This window comes from Eleutherodactylus coqui, chromosome 7 (genome assembly GCF_035609145.1).
Source record: "Eleutherodactylus coqui strain aEleCoq1 chromosome 7, aEleCoq1.hap1, whole genome shotgun sequence".
NCBI classification, from domain to species: domain Eukaryota; kingdom Metazoa; phylum Chordata; class Amphibia; order Anura; family Eleutherodactylidae; genus Eleutherodactylus; species Eleutherodactylus coqui.
The window spans coordinates 25,208,254-25,225,138 of record NC_089843.1 but is presented as its reverse complement, the minus strand read 5'-3'; the positions used below and the strand labels follow the sequence as shown (position 1 = coordinate 25,225,138).

The 16,885-nt window shown below is 47.2% G+C and overlaps 1 protein-coding gene across 1 annotated transcript; it reads right to left on the bottom strand.

Annotated features, from left to right (window-relative positions):
- Positions 1–352: 352 nt before the first annotated feature.
- LOC136573445 (vomeronasal type-2 receptor 26-like) lies at positions 353–14,331 on the bottom strand. The gene is made up of 5 exons (XM_066574735.1): positions 14,322–14,331; positions 13,125–13,287; positions 2,469–2,544; positions 1,660–1,786; positions 353–1,257 (listed from the first exon to the last, which is right to left on the bottom strand). The coding sequence occupies exons 1-5, from the start codon at positions 14,329–14,331 to the stop codon at positions 353–355; spliced, it is 1,281 nt and encodes a 426-aa protein (XP_066430832.1).
- Positions 14,332–16,885: the final 2,554 nt, after the last annotated feature.

Genomic DNA, 16,885 nt, shown 5'->3' with positions numbered 1-16,885 from the left:
CATATAGAAGGTAGTTTACAAAATACACTTGGCCCAAAAATTTATAGTAAAGTCTATTTAGGTTACCTATACTATTTCCTTTGCTTAGTAATTTAACAAAGGTTACATATCAATAACTGCAACATATTCATTATAATTTGTGGATTTTTCTGCATCATATAATCAGAATTTTAATAAATCTTATACATTTGTATTTCCTAATCAGAAGTCTGTAATATGTGAATATAAAACTTATATAGTTTTAGGTTTTTTTATATGTAAATTCATACTGTTTCATATATGTACTTTCTACATGGTTGATTTACATCATTTATCATTATTAACAGGAAACATTGGGATTTTGCAGATATTTCTAGATATTCTTACTAAATATAAAGGTTTTTTTATTCATTTCAGATTTACACAAAATTATATGACATTTTGGGAAAAAAAAGCAACCTAAAAGTCCAGCGCTGGACACCATTACTGCAAATATCTCCACTGCCACCATGTATTTCCCCCTGGTGCTCAGATAAGCTGGGATCATGGAGATCCAGACACTGCAGAACAGCAGCATGCTGAAGGTGATGTACTTGGCCTCATTAAAACTGTCCGGTAATGTCCTCACCATGAAAGCCAAAACAAAGCTCACTGCTGCCAGGAGCCCCATATACCCCAATACAGAGTAGAATCCAATAACAGAACCTTCATTACACTGAATGATAATCTTACCAGGATAAGAATGAGTGTCTAGGTTTTGGAATGGGGGAGAGATTGATAACCAGATCAAACAGATAACAGCCTGAATAGATGAACCTAATAACACTATGGCATAGGGCAGCTTCACACCCAACCATTTTCTCCAAAGGCTTCCAGGTTTAGTAGATTTAAATGCAACACAGACCATAACAGTCTTGGCAAGAAGTGAAGAAATGGCTATTGAGAAGATGATTCCAAAAGTGGTCTCACGTAATCTACAAGTTACATCGATAGGACGACCAAGAAACAAAAACATGGAGAGGAAGCTGAGGATGATGGAGACCAGGAGGAGATAACTCAGGTTTCGGTTATTAGCTTTAACAATAGGAGTGTCCCGGTAGTAAATAAATATTCCAAGTACCAAACTAGTTATAAGACAGCCAAAGATTGAAAGAAATGAGAAAACTGCAGCAATTGTGTCATCGTGATAAGAGATGAATTCTATGATTTTAGGTTGGCATTGGTCTCTCTTTTCATTTGACCATTCATCATCTGGACATTTAATGCAGTTATCAGCATCTAAAAGTAGCAAGAACATAATATTGTCAGTGCCGGATCAAGGTTCCTCAGCTCAACCAGAGGAAATGAGGGTTCAGCCTCCAATTATATACATGTACAGTGGTGTAACTTGTGACTGCTGGGCCCACATGCAAAATCTGTAATGGGGTCCTCCACCTATAATGCATCAATTATAGTACTGGTATAGTACATTGCAGTGGTTGATCCTTTTATGATGCATTTGTGTTAATTAGTTTGCCTATAGAGAGATTTGTTCATGGAGAATATAAGAACCTAACAGGATTTGTCTATTGTATTCCATCCACCAGAATATGTACATATACGATGACCATGTGATACTGGGAAAAGTATCATCATATCAATCATCACTACAAATGATATCATCACTTTAGCCTCATATACCGGTTATATTGGATATCTCTCCTTCTGAACATGTGTCGCAGTTATAGCAGCAGGCATGGGTTGTGTTTTCTCTTGTCTTTTTCCTGCTTCCAGGTGGACATTGGTTGGAACAGCGGGATACTGGGATCTAAACAAGAGGAAACCACCTTTAATGATACTTTGCTACTATAATAACTGCAGAAAAGACAATTTCTAGTAATATTAGTATCACTAAGTGACATTTCTGTGGATTTTGAGAATACTAATGACATTACCGCAGTTCTGGGACCTCATTTAGATCCAGGCTTCAACAGCCAGTGTTATATTCCCCAAAAGCCCACAAATTCAGTCTGGCATATTATTACATTAAAATAGGAAAAAAAAATACATTTGCAAAAACCATCCTGAAAATGTCAGAGTTGTATTGTACTTTTTAAAATATTTCTCTCTAATGAATATATTTGGCACATAATTCAGTTGCCCTAAGTACATATTTAACCTCTTGGTGATTTAGCTAATTTTAGCCTTAAGAACCAGTAAATCATTTCCTCATTTGTGCTACACTGGACATTCATTTTTTTTTCTCAATTCAGTGCAGCCCTGCAAGACCTTGTATTTTGGAGGATGCGTTGGCATACAGAGGGAGCGATCACTGGCTACGACCAGATTCCCGAGGGGGCAGATTGTGAAAAACTCTCCAATGACTCCAAAAGATCTGTAGCAAGATGTGGCAGCAGACAATTAGGATTCTGCTTGCAGAGTAAGGCAAACACTAAACACTGAAGGCCTTAATGCTCCTCTAAGACTGGAGGAGGAAGAATGAAGCTTACTCTAAAAAGAACATCCTGCATATAGTGAAGCATGGCGATGGCTCGGTAATGATTTGCTTCCTCTACCACTGGAAACCTGCAATGTGTGGAAAGCAAGATGGATTTCATCAAGTATCAAATCCTAGAAGAAAAACTTCATGCTTTCTGTGAGGAAGCTGAAGTGTGGACATCATTTGACCTTCCAACTGGCAGGTTGTGTTTCTGGGACCTGTAGTTCTATGGATTTACAGGAGCACAATTCCACAGGTGTGGGATTATTAAGCTAGCTGGATGTGGTGTTCTCCAACGCGCCAATCCCCACTGGTCTGCTGGTTGCCCACTACCCTGGTATATGTATTAAAGTATGTTGTTGTGTAGGTGTGTACAGTGACATGTACTGAGTGTTTGTGAAGGTGGCTGGACATGGGAGTTCTGTTCAGTGTAAATGGTGTTCTGTGTAGTATACAATCCCTGGTGTTCCTGTGAACTGTGTCCTGTGCTGCTTTGACCATTTACCATCTAGGGTGAGGTAAGTCCCTAGGTTCCAGTGGGGGTCATCCCTGTCAGGACGGTCACCCCACAGGCAGGCAGGATTCACATGGTTGTTGTCTTGTGAGAGTATAGAACCACAAGACAACGAGGCCCCCTGAAGCGGGCTCATGGGCTTAGGTGTTTTGGACAAAACATGAACCAATACCACATACCTAATCTATTCCATCTGTGTATACATGCTGGTATGCTAGGTGAGTGTTTTGGGTCATATGTCAGTCTGGGTATTATGTCTGCCTGTGAGTCCCAGTTGAGACTGTTATGCAGTTCACTTATTTTTGGTGTTCCATGTGTGCAGCTCTCTAGTTTACGGAGGAATTAGACGCAATTGACGTAACACTAACAGCGAAAAGGATGTGAAAAAAACTGGTATGGAGGCACAGCCCTCTAAGCTACTAGAAGTTGAAGATCAAGGTCCAATATGTGATGGTAAAAGCCCTTCTTTTTGAGACAAAGATTCAAACAACAATGTTATCCTAAAAAATTGGTGGACACAGCCTTTAATAAAGCTAAACATGATAATCCTGGAGACATTAAGATCCCTACCGAAAAGCTCACTGACTTGCACCATAATTTCCACCATAATTACCACCTATAACTAAAGATGAGCGACCACCAAAATGCTCGGGTGTTCGTTATTCGAAACGAACTTCCCGCGATGTTCGAGGGTTCGTTTCGAATAACGAAGCCCATTGAAGTCAATGGGCGACCGGAGCATTTTTGTATTTCGCCGATGCTCGCTAAGGTTTTTATGTGTGAAAATCTGGGCAATTCAAGAAAGTGATGGGAACGACACAGCAACGGATAGGGCAGGCGAGGGGCTACATGTTGGGCTGCATCTCAAATTCACAGGTCCCACTATTAAGCCACAATACCGGCAAGAGTGGGCCCCCCCCTTCCCAACAACTTTTACTTCTGAAAAGCCCTCATTAGCAATGCATACCTTAGCTAAGCACCACACTACCTCCAACAAAGCACAATCACTGCCTGCATGACACTCCGCTGCCACTTCTCCTGGGTTACATGCTGACCAACCCCCCCGCACGACCCAGTGTCCACAGCGCACACCAAGTTGTCCCTGCGCAGCCTTCAGCTGCCCCCATGCCACGCCACACTCATGTCTATTTATAAGTGCGTCTGCCATGAGGAGGAACCGCAGGCACACAGTGCAGAGGGTTGGCACGGCTAGGCAGCGACCCTCTTTAAAAGGGGCGGGGCGATAGCCCACAATGCTATACAGAAGCAATGAGAAATATAATCCTGTGCCACCGCCATCAGGAGCTGCACACGTGGGCATAGCAATGGGGAACCTATGTGCCACACACTATTCATTCTGTCAAGGTGTCTGCATGCCCCAGTCAGACCTGGCTTTTTAATTCATAGACACAGGCAGGTACAACCCCCTATTGTGAAGTCCCTGTGGACCGACAGCATGGGTGGCTCCCTGGAACCCACCGGCGGTACATAAAAATATCCCATTGCATTGCCCAACACAGCTGAGGTAGTAATGTCGTGCTTAATGCAGGTGGGCTTCGGCCCACACTGCATGCCCCAGTCTGACTGGGGTTCTTTAGATGTGCTTTCAGATGCATTTATAATTCTCTGTGGACCCACAGCATGGGTGGGTGCCAGGAAGCCACCGGCGGTACATAAAAATATCCCATTGCATTGCCCAACACAGCTGAGGTAGTAATGTCGTGCTTAATGCAGGTGGGCTTCGGCCGACACTGCATGCCCCAGTCTGACTGGGGTTCTTTAGATGTGCTTTCAGATGCATTTATAATTCTCTGTGGACCCACAGCATGGGTGGGTGCCAGGAAGCCACCGGCGGTACATAAAAATATCCCATTGCATTGCCCAACACAGCTGAGGTAGTAATGTCGTGCTTAATGCAGGTGGGCTTCGGCCCACACTGCATGCCCCAGTCAGACTGGGGTTCTTTACAAGTGACACATGTAGGTTACACTCCGTGTGCACCTACAGCATGGGTGGCTCCCTCGAACCCACCGGCGGTACATAAAAATATCCCATTGCATTGCCCAACACAGCTGAGGTAACGTCAGCTGTAATGCAGGTGGGCTAAAAATTAATTTGATTACACTGTAGGCGAGGGCCCACAAAAATTGCTGTATCAACAGTACTAATGTACATCCAAAAAATTGGCCATGGCCAGCCAAGAGGGCAGGTGAAACCCATTAATCGCTTTGGTTAATGTGGCTTAAGTGGTAACTAGGCCTGGAGGCAGCCCAGTTTAACGAAAAATTGGTTCAAGTTAAAGTTCCAACGCTTTTAAGCGCATTGAGACTTTTAAAAATTGTTCAGAAAAATTATTTGAGTGAGCCTTGTGGCCCTAAGAAAAATTGCCCGTTCAGCGTGATTACGTGAGGTTTCAGGAGGAGGAGCAGGAGGAGGAGGAGGAATATTAGACACAGATTGATGAAGCAGAAATGTCCCCGTTTTGGATGGTGAGAGAGAACGTAGCTTCCATCCGCGGGTGCAGCCTACGTATTGCTTACGTATCCTTGCTGTCCGCTGGTGGAGAAGAGAAGTCTGGGGAAATCCAGGCTTTGTTCATCTTGATGAGTGTTAGCCTGTCGGCACTGTCGGTTGACAAGCGGGTACGCTTATCTGTGATGATTCCCCCAGCCGCATTAAACACCCTTTCCGACAAGACGCTAGCCACAGGACAAGCAAGCACCTCCAGGGCATACAGCGCTAGTTCAGGCCACGTGTCCAGCTTCGACACCCAGTAGTTGTAGGTGGCAGAGGCGTCACGGAGGACGGTCGTGCGATCGGCTACGTACTCCCTCACCATCCTTTTACAGTGCTCCCGCCGACTCAGCCCTGACTGGGGAGCGGTGACACAGTCTTGGTGGGGAGCCATAAAGCTGTCCAGGCCCTTAAAGACTGTTGCACTGCCTGGGATGTACATGCTGCTCGATCTCCGCACCTCCCCTGCTACCTTGCCCTCCGTACTGCGCCTTCTGCCACTAGCGCTGTCGGCTGGGAATTTTACCATCAGCTTGTCCGCAAGGGTCCTGTGGTATAGCAACACTCTCGAACCCCTTTCCTCTTCCGGAATGAGAGTGGAAAGGTTCTCCTTATACAGTGGGTCGAGTAGTGTGTACACCCAGTAATCCGTAGTGGCCAGAATGCGTGCAACGCGAGGGTCACAAGAAAGGCATCCTAACATGAAGTCAGCCATGTGTGCCAGGGTACCTGTACGCAACACAAGGCTGTCTTCACTAGGAAGATCACTTTCAGGATCCTCCTCCTCCTCCTCCTCCTCAGGCCATACACACTGAAAGGATGACAGGCAAGCAGCATGTGTACCCTCAGCAGTGGGCCAAGCTGTCTCTTCCCCCTCCTCCTCATCCTCCTCATGCTCCTCCTCCTCCTCCTGTACGCGCTGAGAAATAGACAGGAGGGTGCCCTGACTATCCAGCGGCATACTGTCTTCCCCCGCCCCCATTTCCGAGCGCAAAGCAGCTGCCTTTATGCTTTGCAGGGAATTTCTCAAGATGCATAGCAGAGGAATGGTGACGCTAATGATTGCAGCATCGCCGCTCACCACCTGGGTAGACTCCTCAAAATTACCAAGGACATGGCAGATGTCTGCCAACCAGGCCCACTCTTCTGAAAAGAATTGAGGAGGCTGACTCCCACTGCGCCGCCCATGTTGGAGTTGGTATTCGACTATAGCTCTACGCTGTTCATAGAGCCTGGCCAACATGTGTAGCGTAGAGTTCCACCGTGTGGGCACGTCGCACAGCCGTCGGTGCACTGGCAGCTTAAAGCAATGTTGCAGGGTGCGCAGTGTGGCAGCGTCCGTGTGGGACTTGCGGAAATGTGCGCGGAGCCGGCGCGCCTTTACGAGCAGGTCTGACAAGCGTGGGTAGCTTTTCAGAAAGCGCTGAACCACCAAATTAAAGACGTGGGCCAGGCATGGCACGTGCGTGAGGCTGCCGAGCTGCAGAGCCGCCACCAGGTTACGGCCGTTGTCACACACGACCATGCCCGGTTGGAGGCTCAGCGGCGCAAGCCAGCGGTCGGTCTGCTGTGTCAGACCCTGCAGCAGTTCGTGGGCCGTGTGCCTCTTATCTCCTAAGCTGAGTAGTTTCAGCACGGCCTGCTGACGCTTGCCCACCGCTGTGCTGCCACACCGCGCGACACCGACTGCTGGCGACATGCTGCTGCTAACACATCTTGATTGCGAGACAGAGGTTGTGGAGGAGGAGGAGGAGGAGGAGGAGGAGGAGGGTGCTTTAGTGGAGGAAGCATACACCTCCGCAGATACCACCACCGAGCTGTGGCCCGCAATTCTGGGGGTGGGTAGGACGTGAGCGGTCCCAGGCTCTGACTCTGTCCCAGCCTCCACTAAATTCACCCAATGTGCCGTCAGGGAGATGTAGTGGCCCTGCCCGCCTGTGCTTGTTCACGTGTCCGTAGTTAAGTGGACCTTGCCACTAACCGCATTGGTGAGGGCGCGTACAATGTTGCGGGAGACGTGGTCGTGCAGGGCTGGAACGGCACATCAGGAAAAGTAGTGGCGACTGGGAACTGAGTAGCGCGGGGCCGCCGCCTCCATGATACTTTTGAAGGACTCCGTTTCCACAACCCTATACGGCAGCATCTCAAGGCTGATGAATTTTGCTATGCGGACGGTTAACGTTTGAGCGTGCGGGTGCGTGGCGGCGTACTTGCGCTTGCGCTCCAACAGTTGCGCAAGCGACGGCTGGATGGTGCGCTGAACTACACTGGTGGATGGGGCCGAGGACAGCGGAGGTGAGGGTGTGGGTGCAGGCCATGAGGCGGTAGTGCCCGTGTCCTGAGAGGGGGGTTGGATCTCAGTGGCAGGTTGGGGCACAGGGGGAGAAGCAGGGGTGCAAACCGGAGGCGGTGAACGGCCTTCGTCCCACCTTGTGGGGTGCTTGGCCATCATATGTCTGCGCATGCTGGTGGTGGTGAGGCTGTTGGTGTTGGCTCCCCGGCTGAGCTTTGCGCGACAAAGGTTGCACACCACTGTTCGTCGGTCATCAGGCGTCTCTGTGAAAAACTGCCAGACCTTAGAGCACCTCGGCCTCTGCAGGGTGGCATGGCGAGAGGGGGCGCTTTGGGAAACAGTTGGTGGATTATTCGGTCTGGCCCTGCCTCTACCCCTGGCCACCGCACTGCCTCTTGCAACCTGCCCTGCTGCTGCCCGTGCCTCCCCCTCTGAAGACCTGTCCTGTGTAGGCGTTGCACACCAGGTGGGGTCAGTCACCTCATCGTCCTGCTGCTCTTCCTCCGAATCCTCTGTGCGCTGCTCCCTCGGACTTACTGCCCTTACTACTACCTCACTGCAAGACAACTGTGTCTCATCGTCATCGTCCTCCTCACCCACAGAAAGTTCTTGAGACAGTTGGCGGAAGTCCCCAGCCTCATCCCCCGGACCCCGGGAACTTTCGAATGGTTGGGCATCAGTGACGATAAACTCCTCTGGTGGGAAAGGAACCACTGCGGCCCAATCTGAGCAGGGGCCCGAGAACAGTTCCTGGGAGTGTTCCCGCTCCTGAGCATGTGTCATTGTAGTGGAGTGAGGAGGCTGGGAGGAAGGAGGAGCAGCAGACAGAGGATTCGGATTTGCAGCAGTGGACGGCGCAGAACTGTGGCTGGACGATAGGTTGCTCGAAGCACTTTCTGCCATCCACGACAGGACCTGCTCACACTGCTCATTTTCTAATAACCGTCTCCCGCGTGGACCCATGAATTGTGCGATGACTGTCGGGACGCCAGAAACGTGCCTGTCTACTAATCGCGCAGCAGACGGCTGCGATACACCTAGAACAGGAGTTCGGCCTGTGCCCACACCCTGACTTGGCCCTCCGCGTCCTCGGCCGCGTCCACGTCCTCTAGGCCTACCCCTACCCCTCAGCATGCTGTATTACCAGTGATTTGATTTCACAGACAGGAAATAAATTGGCGCAAGACTGCAGGCCAAATATAATTTTTTCCCTTTTTTGAAAACGAAACGCCCCACTGCCTCTAGTGAATGAATAATCTAAGTTTAATAACTGTGCTGTGGCCCTGCTAATGTGTCACAGAACTTGAGGGTAGCAGAGTTATTAACTCTGGCAGAGCAGGTATTTTTTTCCCAATTAAGGAAAGCAAATGGCGAAGCCAGCAGTAAACCGTAGCTGGGTGCGTCTGATTTTTTAACGTTGTACACGCAGCTCACACATGTCCACAGCCCTTAGGACGGACAGAGGCAGGACAAATAGATTTCTTTTCCCTTTTTTTACACCAAAAGGACCCACTGCGTATATTCAATGAATAATAACTGTGTTGTGGCCCTGCCTACACAATTCTTTCCCTGTAGTATCAATGGAGGAGGGTGCAATGCTCTGCAGAGGCGATTTTGAGAAAAAAAAAAAAAATGCAGCACTGCTAACAGCAGCCAGCACAGTACTGCACACGGTTAAATATGGCCCTAGAAAGGACCGTTGAGGTTCTTGAAGGCTACACTCACTCCTAACACTCTCCCTGCCTATCCAACACTTCTGTCCCTAATGCCGGGTGCAATGCTCTGCAGAGGCGATTTTGAGAAAGAAAAAAAAAGTCACTGCTAACAGCAGCCAACACACAGGTATTACTGGCCCTAATAAGGACCTTTGGGGTTCTTGAAGCCTACACTAACTGCTATTTCTCTCCCTACAGCAGCTCCGGTACCAGCAGCACTGTCCCTCATCTAACTCACAAGGCATCTGAGGCGAGCCGCGGGAGGGGCCGACTTTTATATTCGGGTGACATCTGATCTTCCCAGCCACTCACAGCAGGGGGGTGGTATAGGGCTTGAACGTCACAGGGAGAAGTTGTAATGCCTTCCCTGTCTTTCAATTGGCCAGAAAAGCGCGCTAACGTCTCAGGGAAGGAAGTGAAAGTAACCCGAATACCGCATGGTGTTCGTTACGAATAACGAACATCCCGAACACCCTAATATTCGCACGAATATCAAGCTCGGACGAATACGTTCGCTCATCTCTACCTATAACCCATATCATACTCGGGTGGGCACAATATTAGAGAAATATTGGCCAGTATTGCTCCAGGACCCATTCCTTTCCAGTCACTTACTACCTAAACCACGCATTAACCTTAAAACCAGCAGACCGCATCCATTACAGGAGAGAACCTTCTTTCCTAAATTAGTTGGATGTTTCCGATGCGGCAAGAGTAACTGCATGTGTTGTGACAATATCTGCCACAAAAGATCTAGTTTTACAAGTTGTACGACAAAAGAGACATTTTCTATCAAATCGTTGCTAAACTGCTCATCTACGTATGTAATCTATCTACTAGAATGTCCCTGCAAGCTTCAGTATATTGGACGCACCACCCAGACCTTGAGAAGTCGCATTAATAAGCATAGTTCGAACACCAAGAATAGCTATCTAAACCATAGTGTTTCCAGGCATGGGACCTCAGTCCATAATAATGATTTTAAAGTATTTTCTATAACAGTTTTAGAACAAATACCCGCCCATGTAAGGAATAGATTTTAAATTTTGAGAAAACGAGAAACGTTTTGGATAGTTAAACTGAACACGCTTTTACCTACGGGCCTTAATGAGAGTTTGGAAAGCATTTTTGACAGTTGATTGGGTTTGCATTTTTTTTTGTCCCCTCTTTCTCTCTCTCCTTTCTTCCCCAGCCTAACATTGATTTGCAGGATTGCTGCATTCCAATAGGTGGCACTGTAGAGACATTATTTCGATTTTCTCTTTTTGCTATACTCCCAGCATAGCCCTCTCCTTACTCCACACCTCCCTCCCTTTACAAACCAAACAGTAGGAATCACCTTGTACATGAATTCCCCTCCCAATTCCATTCATGCACCCCTTAACCACGCCCCCTTTTTAGTCAAGCCAATCAATGAACATTGAATTGTTTTTCCCGCCCTCTCTCAGGTATTTATACCCCTGACTTGTCCTCAGCTCCCATGCTAAAGCACTTCTTTCTCCCCTGTCCTCCTGCACACACAGGTAAGCAAACTTCTCCTTCATCCTATAACCTATATTGCCAAATTAATTCCCCCCCCCTTCCCTTTCCATCTTAGTATGACTTTACCAGCAGCAAAAAATCCCCCCAGTGCTCAGTTCAATTTAACCCCCCTGCATTTAATTACCCTGTTAGAACCCTCTGCCATATATTACCCATACATCCTCCCTAATCTGACAAATTTTTATTTTCAGGACCTCCGACACATCCAATACACTTTTGTGAGCCTATTGGTGAGCCCCTTTTTATTCAATTTCTAATTAGTTTTATTCTCAATTTTGTTGGTTACAAAAAGGTGTGTCCTTTCTCTTTTTTTTTCTTTTCTAACTTTATCCCACACCATGAACCCAATGTTGTGAATGCACACAATTCTGAAGTAGCTTTCCAATAAATCTGTTTTTTTTTTTTCTCTCTCTCTCTTTTTTTTCCCATTTTCACATGCATATGCATATGCACATTTATTTATCCACCCCTTTGGGTGTAGCAATCATATCATGTTTCCCCGTTACGCTGTACATGCATTTTAATTCTGTAGTCATTCTGGTCAGCTGAAACCAACCACACGATTTTCTGTCCATCTGCTTTCATATTGGTATTTTTAAGATTGGTATTTAACTCAGGATTGTCTTTATCCTATTTTAACAGATATTTGTTTTGTATAAATTTCATGTTATTTTACACGTACGGATGTTCATATTCTCTTTTAGATTTATGTTTTTGTTTTTTGTCTCGTATATATTTTATCACTATTCAGATCGATGTTTCTATTATATATTTATTGTTCTTATTGACACATTTGTGAGATTTCATTATGTATATGAATTTTTTTTAATTAATTAATTTTTTCACCTCCCCTCTCCCTCTTTTTTTGCCTCCCCTTTCTTTGTTAATCACTCCTCCATTATCTATCTGTACTGATCACCCAGTCCTATCCAGCCGAACTGACGAAGGGGTTCATCCCCGAAACGCGTATTCTATTGCTGGTTTTTAATTTGTGAAAAAATATAAAAGAAGTGCTTTCACCATCACATATTGGACCTTGATCTTCATCTTCTAGTAGCTTAGAGGGTTGCGCTTCCATACCAGTTTTTTTTACATCCTTTTTGCTACATTTACTCCCACACTAGTGGAGCGTCATCTGGTTGGCAGCACCTCCACCATTCGAAATACTCCATCATTGGGGGGGCGGAGCCTGACCGCAGAGCAAGATGGCCGCTTGAGACCGGAGCTCCCTCAGCACCGTGCCCACGGAGGTCTCTCAGCACCGCTCACAGCCGTGGAAATGAAGCGGAACACGAAGGAAAAGGGAGGTGAACAGCTGTCCACCCCCAGATCACTCAAAAGCCAAACGGGAATGCAGCGTTATCTGAAGGAGCGCGATGCTCACTCTCATCACCCGTCTTCCAAGATGGCGCCGGCCCATGAGGCTGCATCTGTTTGCAGTAAGGAGGGGGAGCTTTCCTCCGATGAGGAGGATTCTGAAAATGTATCTCGGGGGTTTATGAAGGAGCTCATACTAAATGCTCTGCACCCCATTACGAGGACATTAAGCAGATGGGGCGCAGAATCGAGGACCTTGAGACTGCCTCTGTTACCTCCCATGCCCTGGCTATGGCTAAAATATTAAAGGACCAGCATGACAACCTAAACCGTGCTCTTATCCTTCAGGAGGACCTCGAAAACCGCAACAGGAGGTGCAATTTACACTTTAAGGGCCTCCCAGAGTCCTGGGCTGCAGAATCCCTCTGTAAGGTGGCTACTGAAATATTTGGACAGCTTCTAGGGGCAGACAGAGCAGCTACAATAACCGTCGAACGCATCCACAGAGCTCTCAGACCCCCCCCCCCCCAACTGAATCTCCTCGAGATGTCGTCTGCAAGCTTTTGCCTTTTCAGGACACCTCCGCTATCCTAAAAGCTGCAAGACTCTGCAAAGACCTCAAATACGGTGACTTTCCCATCCAGATCTTCCAGGATTGGTTCCCCTGCTACTTTAGTGAAGCGACGCATCCTCCGTCCTCTTTTAGAAGCTCTCAGAGCAAGGGACATTCGCTACACTTGGCTTTTCCCCTTAGGCATAAATATATCTTACAAAGGCCGCAGGCTTATGGTTCGCTCCCCTGATGACCTCCGCAGCTGCTGGGAACATCTGGAGATGTATCCCATAGAATTACCATGCTGGTTGCCCCTCCCAGAGTTCCCCAAACTCCCGAAGCTCTCTCCCCCTGAGGCATGGCAACTGGCTGGCAAGTCACCTAGGGGGAAAAAGAAAAAAGCCAAAGAATCAGTGACTATCATGGACACATGAGTGGAGGGTCTTCCTTGCATCTCTTCTTAGACTCCCTTTGGTTGGTCCCTTGACCTCCCTAGGCATGTTTAGGGGAGTCTTGCGTACTTATGGACACTCCTTCTGGCCCGACCCCTTGAGGACCTTTTTCCACCAAGTGGTCCCTGTGGCAGCCCTCATTGTCCATTTGGTTTTCTATGCTGTTGCTTATACTGTTATCTTATGTTTCATTCCCCTGAGTAGGTTCTTCACGGATGTGGCAAACGGTTACTAATCGCGCGACCCTGTGGGCGCCTGACTGTTCAGGCTGATGTCTTAGTTGTCCGCTCTTCAATTTTTGAAGCCCAGACAACTCGCCCCCACCTAGGACCAAGTCCACGACCTTCGGACTCGCCGATACAAATCTTCATTTGTTACGTTGTGTTTTGCTGTACATTATCTGTATTTAACCAACCCTTTTGTCTCAACTCCCTTATCCCCCTTCTTTCCCCCTACTTACCTCCCTCATCCCCCCTCTACCTCAGCCTGCACTCCAGCTGGAGAGGTGGAGGGTCGGATTCCATTTGGAGAGTTTACCTCTGCGCATAACATATTTTCCTCTCTTCCCTCCCCGGCAGGAGATCCAACCATCTGCTCTGCACCGGTAGCATGGACGACCTCCTACGTATTACCACATTCAACGTCAAAGGCTTGAATTCTCCCGCCAAGAGGCACCACATTGCTCTTCTCCTAAGGAGGTACGGCTCTGGGGTTGTGTTTCTGCAGGAGACCCACTTTAGGGGAGACAGATGCCTGTCCTTGCCTGGTAGGCAGTTCCTCCTTGCATTTCATAGCTCCCACCCTTCCTCTGCTTCTAAATAGGTCTCAATCTTATTACACAAATCTCTCACCTTTTCCTGTGAGGCACGCCACTCAGACTAGGAGGGCAGGGTTTTGTTCCTGAGGGGCCTATTAAATAACACCAAAATAACCCTTGCCAACCTCTACGCCCCTAACACTGACCAGGTGTCATGGTTGACCAAGCAATTAGAGGCCCTCAGACATTTTGCTACTGGCCAGATTATCCTGGGCGGTGATTTTAATCTCAGCCTCTGTCCTCTGCTAGACTGTTCGGTCGGGAAATCTCAGATATCCCAGAGAAAACTGAGTAAATTCATTCGCACTCTCTCAGAGGTTGATATATTTGACGTCTGGAGATGTCTGAACCCAACCTCTAGGACTATACCTTTTTGTCACAGGTCCACTCCTCCTTCCAGCGTCTTGACTATGTCTTCGTCTCCTCCTCTCTGCTGCAGCATACAGAAAAGGCCTCAATTGACTCTATTGTTATCTCAGATCACGCCCCGGTCCATTTAAACCTCCACCTACCAAATCCCTCCTCCCGCGAATGGTGCTCGAGACTCAACCCCTCACTTCTTGATTCGGAAGAGGATAGATCACAACTCAACAAATTGGTAGAAGAGTATTTCCAACTCAACAACTCAGACGGCTTGATGGTCCTGCTGATCTAGTCGGCCCATAAGGCTTTTGTGTGCGGACTCTTGATTGCTGCAGGCTCCAGAGCCAAGAAAAAACAGCAAAAGGAAATTGACGATAAACTCTCCCAAATTGCTAAACTCGAACGTGTTTCGAAACTCTCCTTAAGTAAGACTTCCTCTGAGAAATTAACCTCCCTTAGAAAGGAACTCAAACTTCTTCTCGAATCCAAATATAACAAAAAACATCTCTATCTCAAACACGTTACATACGCTCAAGGGAACAAAGGAAGTATATATATGTCCGCCCTTATCAAAAAAGCCCGATCTAGAAACCTTATAAAATCTATTAAAACCCTAGAGGGTCACCGAGTTTCCTCTACACCCGAAATAGCCAAAGAATTCCAAAGCTTATACTCCCGCCTTTATAATCTCCGAGAACCCCTAACCCCCGAGACCACTCTCAGCGCCAAAAAACAGATTGACTCTTTCCTTAAAGAACTAAACCTCCCTAAAATAGATGACGAGGTAGCGGCTACCTTCTTGACTCCTGTTACCTCCCAAGAAGTGGAGGACCTCTTAAACTCCTCCCCCCCAGGCAAAAGCCCGGGCCCCGACGGCCTCTCTCTCATCTACTATAAATCACCTAAGACTTCCCTTATCCCCCGAATAACTGAACTTTTCAACTCATTATTGCGTGGGGCCCCCCTCCCCAAGCAAGCACAAGAAGCTCATATTACCCTAGTTTATAAAGAAAATAAAGACCCCGAGTCTTGTGGGAGCTATCGACCCATTTCTCTTATAAACTTTGATATGAAGCTTTGGCCACAATACTGACAAAACGACTCGAAAAACATATTGTAAAACTGATAAATCCTGAACAAATTGGCTTCGCCAAAGGAAGGGAAGGCAGGGATAATTGCTTGAGACTTCTGCACGCGGCGAGATACTCCCAAACTCATAACATACCCCTCGCTTTAGTAGGCACGGATGCCGAAAAAACATTTGATCGCGTAAATTGGCTATATATGGAACTCGTCCTATTGCAGTTTAATATTCTTCCTAAATTTGTCTCTGCAATTTTCTCTCTAAATGCAATGCCCCACGCGAGACTCAAAATTAACAATTCCCTCTCCCCGCCGTTTAATATAAATAATGGCACTAGGCAGGGCTACCCCCTATCCCCTACCCTTTTCATACTTGCCCTGGAACCCTTCCTCCAAAAAATTAGGCTAGGCCCCTTGATATAGGGACTAAGAGTGGGGGGCGAGACCCTATCGGCTGCAGCCTATGCTGACGACATTATTTTTCTCATCACGAACCCCGAAATGGGCCTCCCCTGCCTTGTCTCTCTGCTTTGAGGACTTCGGAGCCCTCTCCAATTTTAAAATCAACCTTGCTAAATCCATTGCTCTAAACATCTCCATTCCTCCTACCCACCTCAACGCCATCAAAAATAAATCTCCCTTTGCATGGTCCAATTCAGCCATAGACTTCTTGGGTATAAAGCTCACCAAAAAAGCCGAAGATCTATACACGGTCAATTTCCTCCCTCTGTTACCTAAGGTCAAAAACTTATTGCGATCCTATGATTTACCTTTTATATCATGGTTAGGACGAAAAAACATACTAAAATCCTACGTCATCCCCATCATTCTTTACAAAATTAGACTCCTGCCAATATTTGTCCCATCCAGTTTCTTTAAGATGCTGCGTACAATTTTTTCCAGATATCTCTGGATGGGAAGGAGACCAAGGCTGGCCCACTGCCTGCTAGTCAGGAGACGTGCTGAGGGAGGAGTGGACCTGCCTTGCCCTTGAGAATTCTATCTTGCTTCTCAATTGAATAATTGGATGGAGCTAAAGCATCCGAGTAAAGACTCTTTGATCCAGCTCTTAGCTAGAGGGTCCCATGGTCCCACTTTCCTAGAGGACCTTTGGTGCCCGGGAAGGAGAGGTAGCAGAGGACTGAAAAGCAACCCCCTCTTGACAGGCTCAATAGAGACTTGGGATGTGTTCAGAGGGACCCTGGCGCCAAGTCCCTCCCCCTGCACCCCCCTGTCCGCATTATATAAATTCATGGACCTGCCC

Excerpts from the sequence above, each read along its gene's own strand:
- LOC136573445 (XM_066574735.1), bottom strand. Across the intron at positions 2,545-13,124 it reads ACCATAAGCCTGCGGCCTTT|GTTTCCAGTGGTAGAGGAAG; the intron begins GTAAGATATATT and ends CACACATTGCAG. Across the intron at positions 1,787-2,468 it reads TGCAGGATGTTCTTTTTAGA|ATCCCAGTATCCCGCTGTTC; the intron begins GTAAGCTTCATT and ends CCTCTTGTTTAG.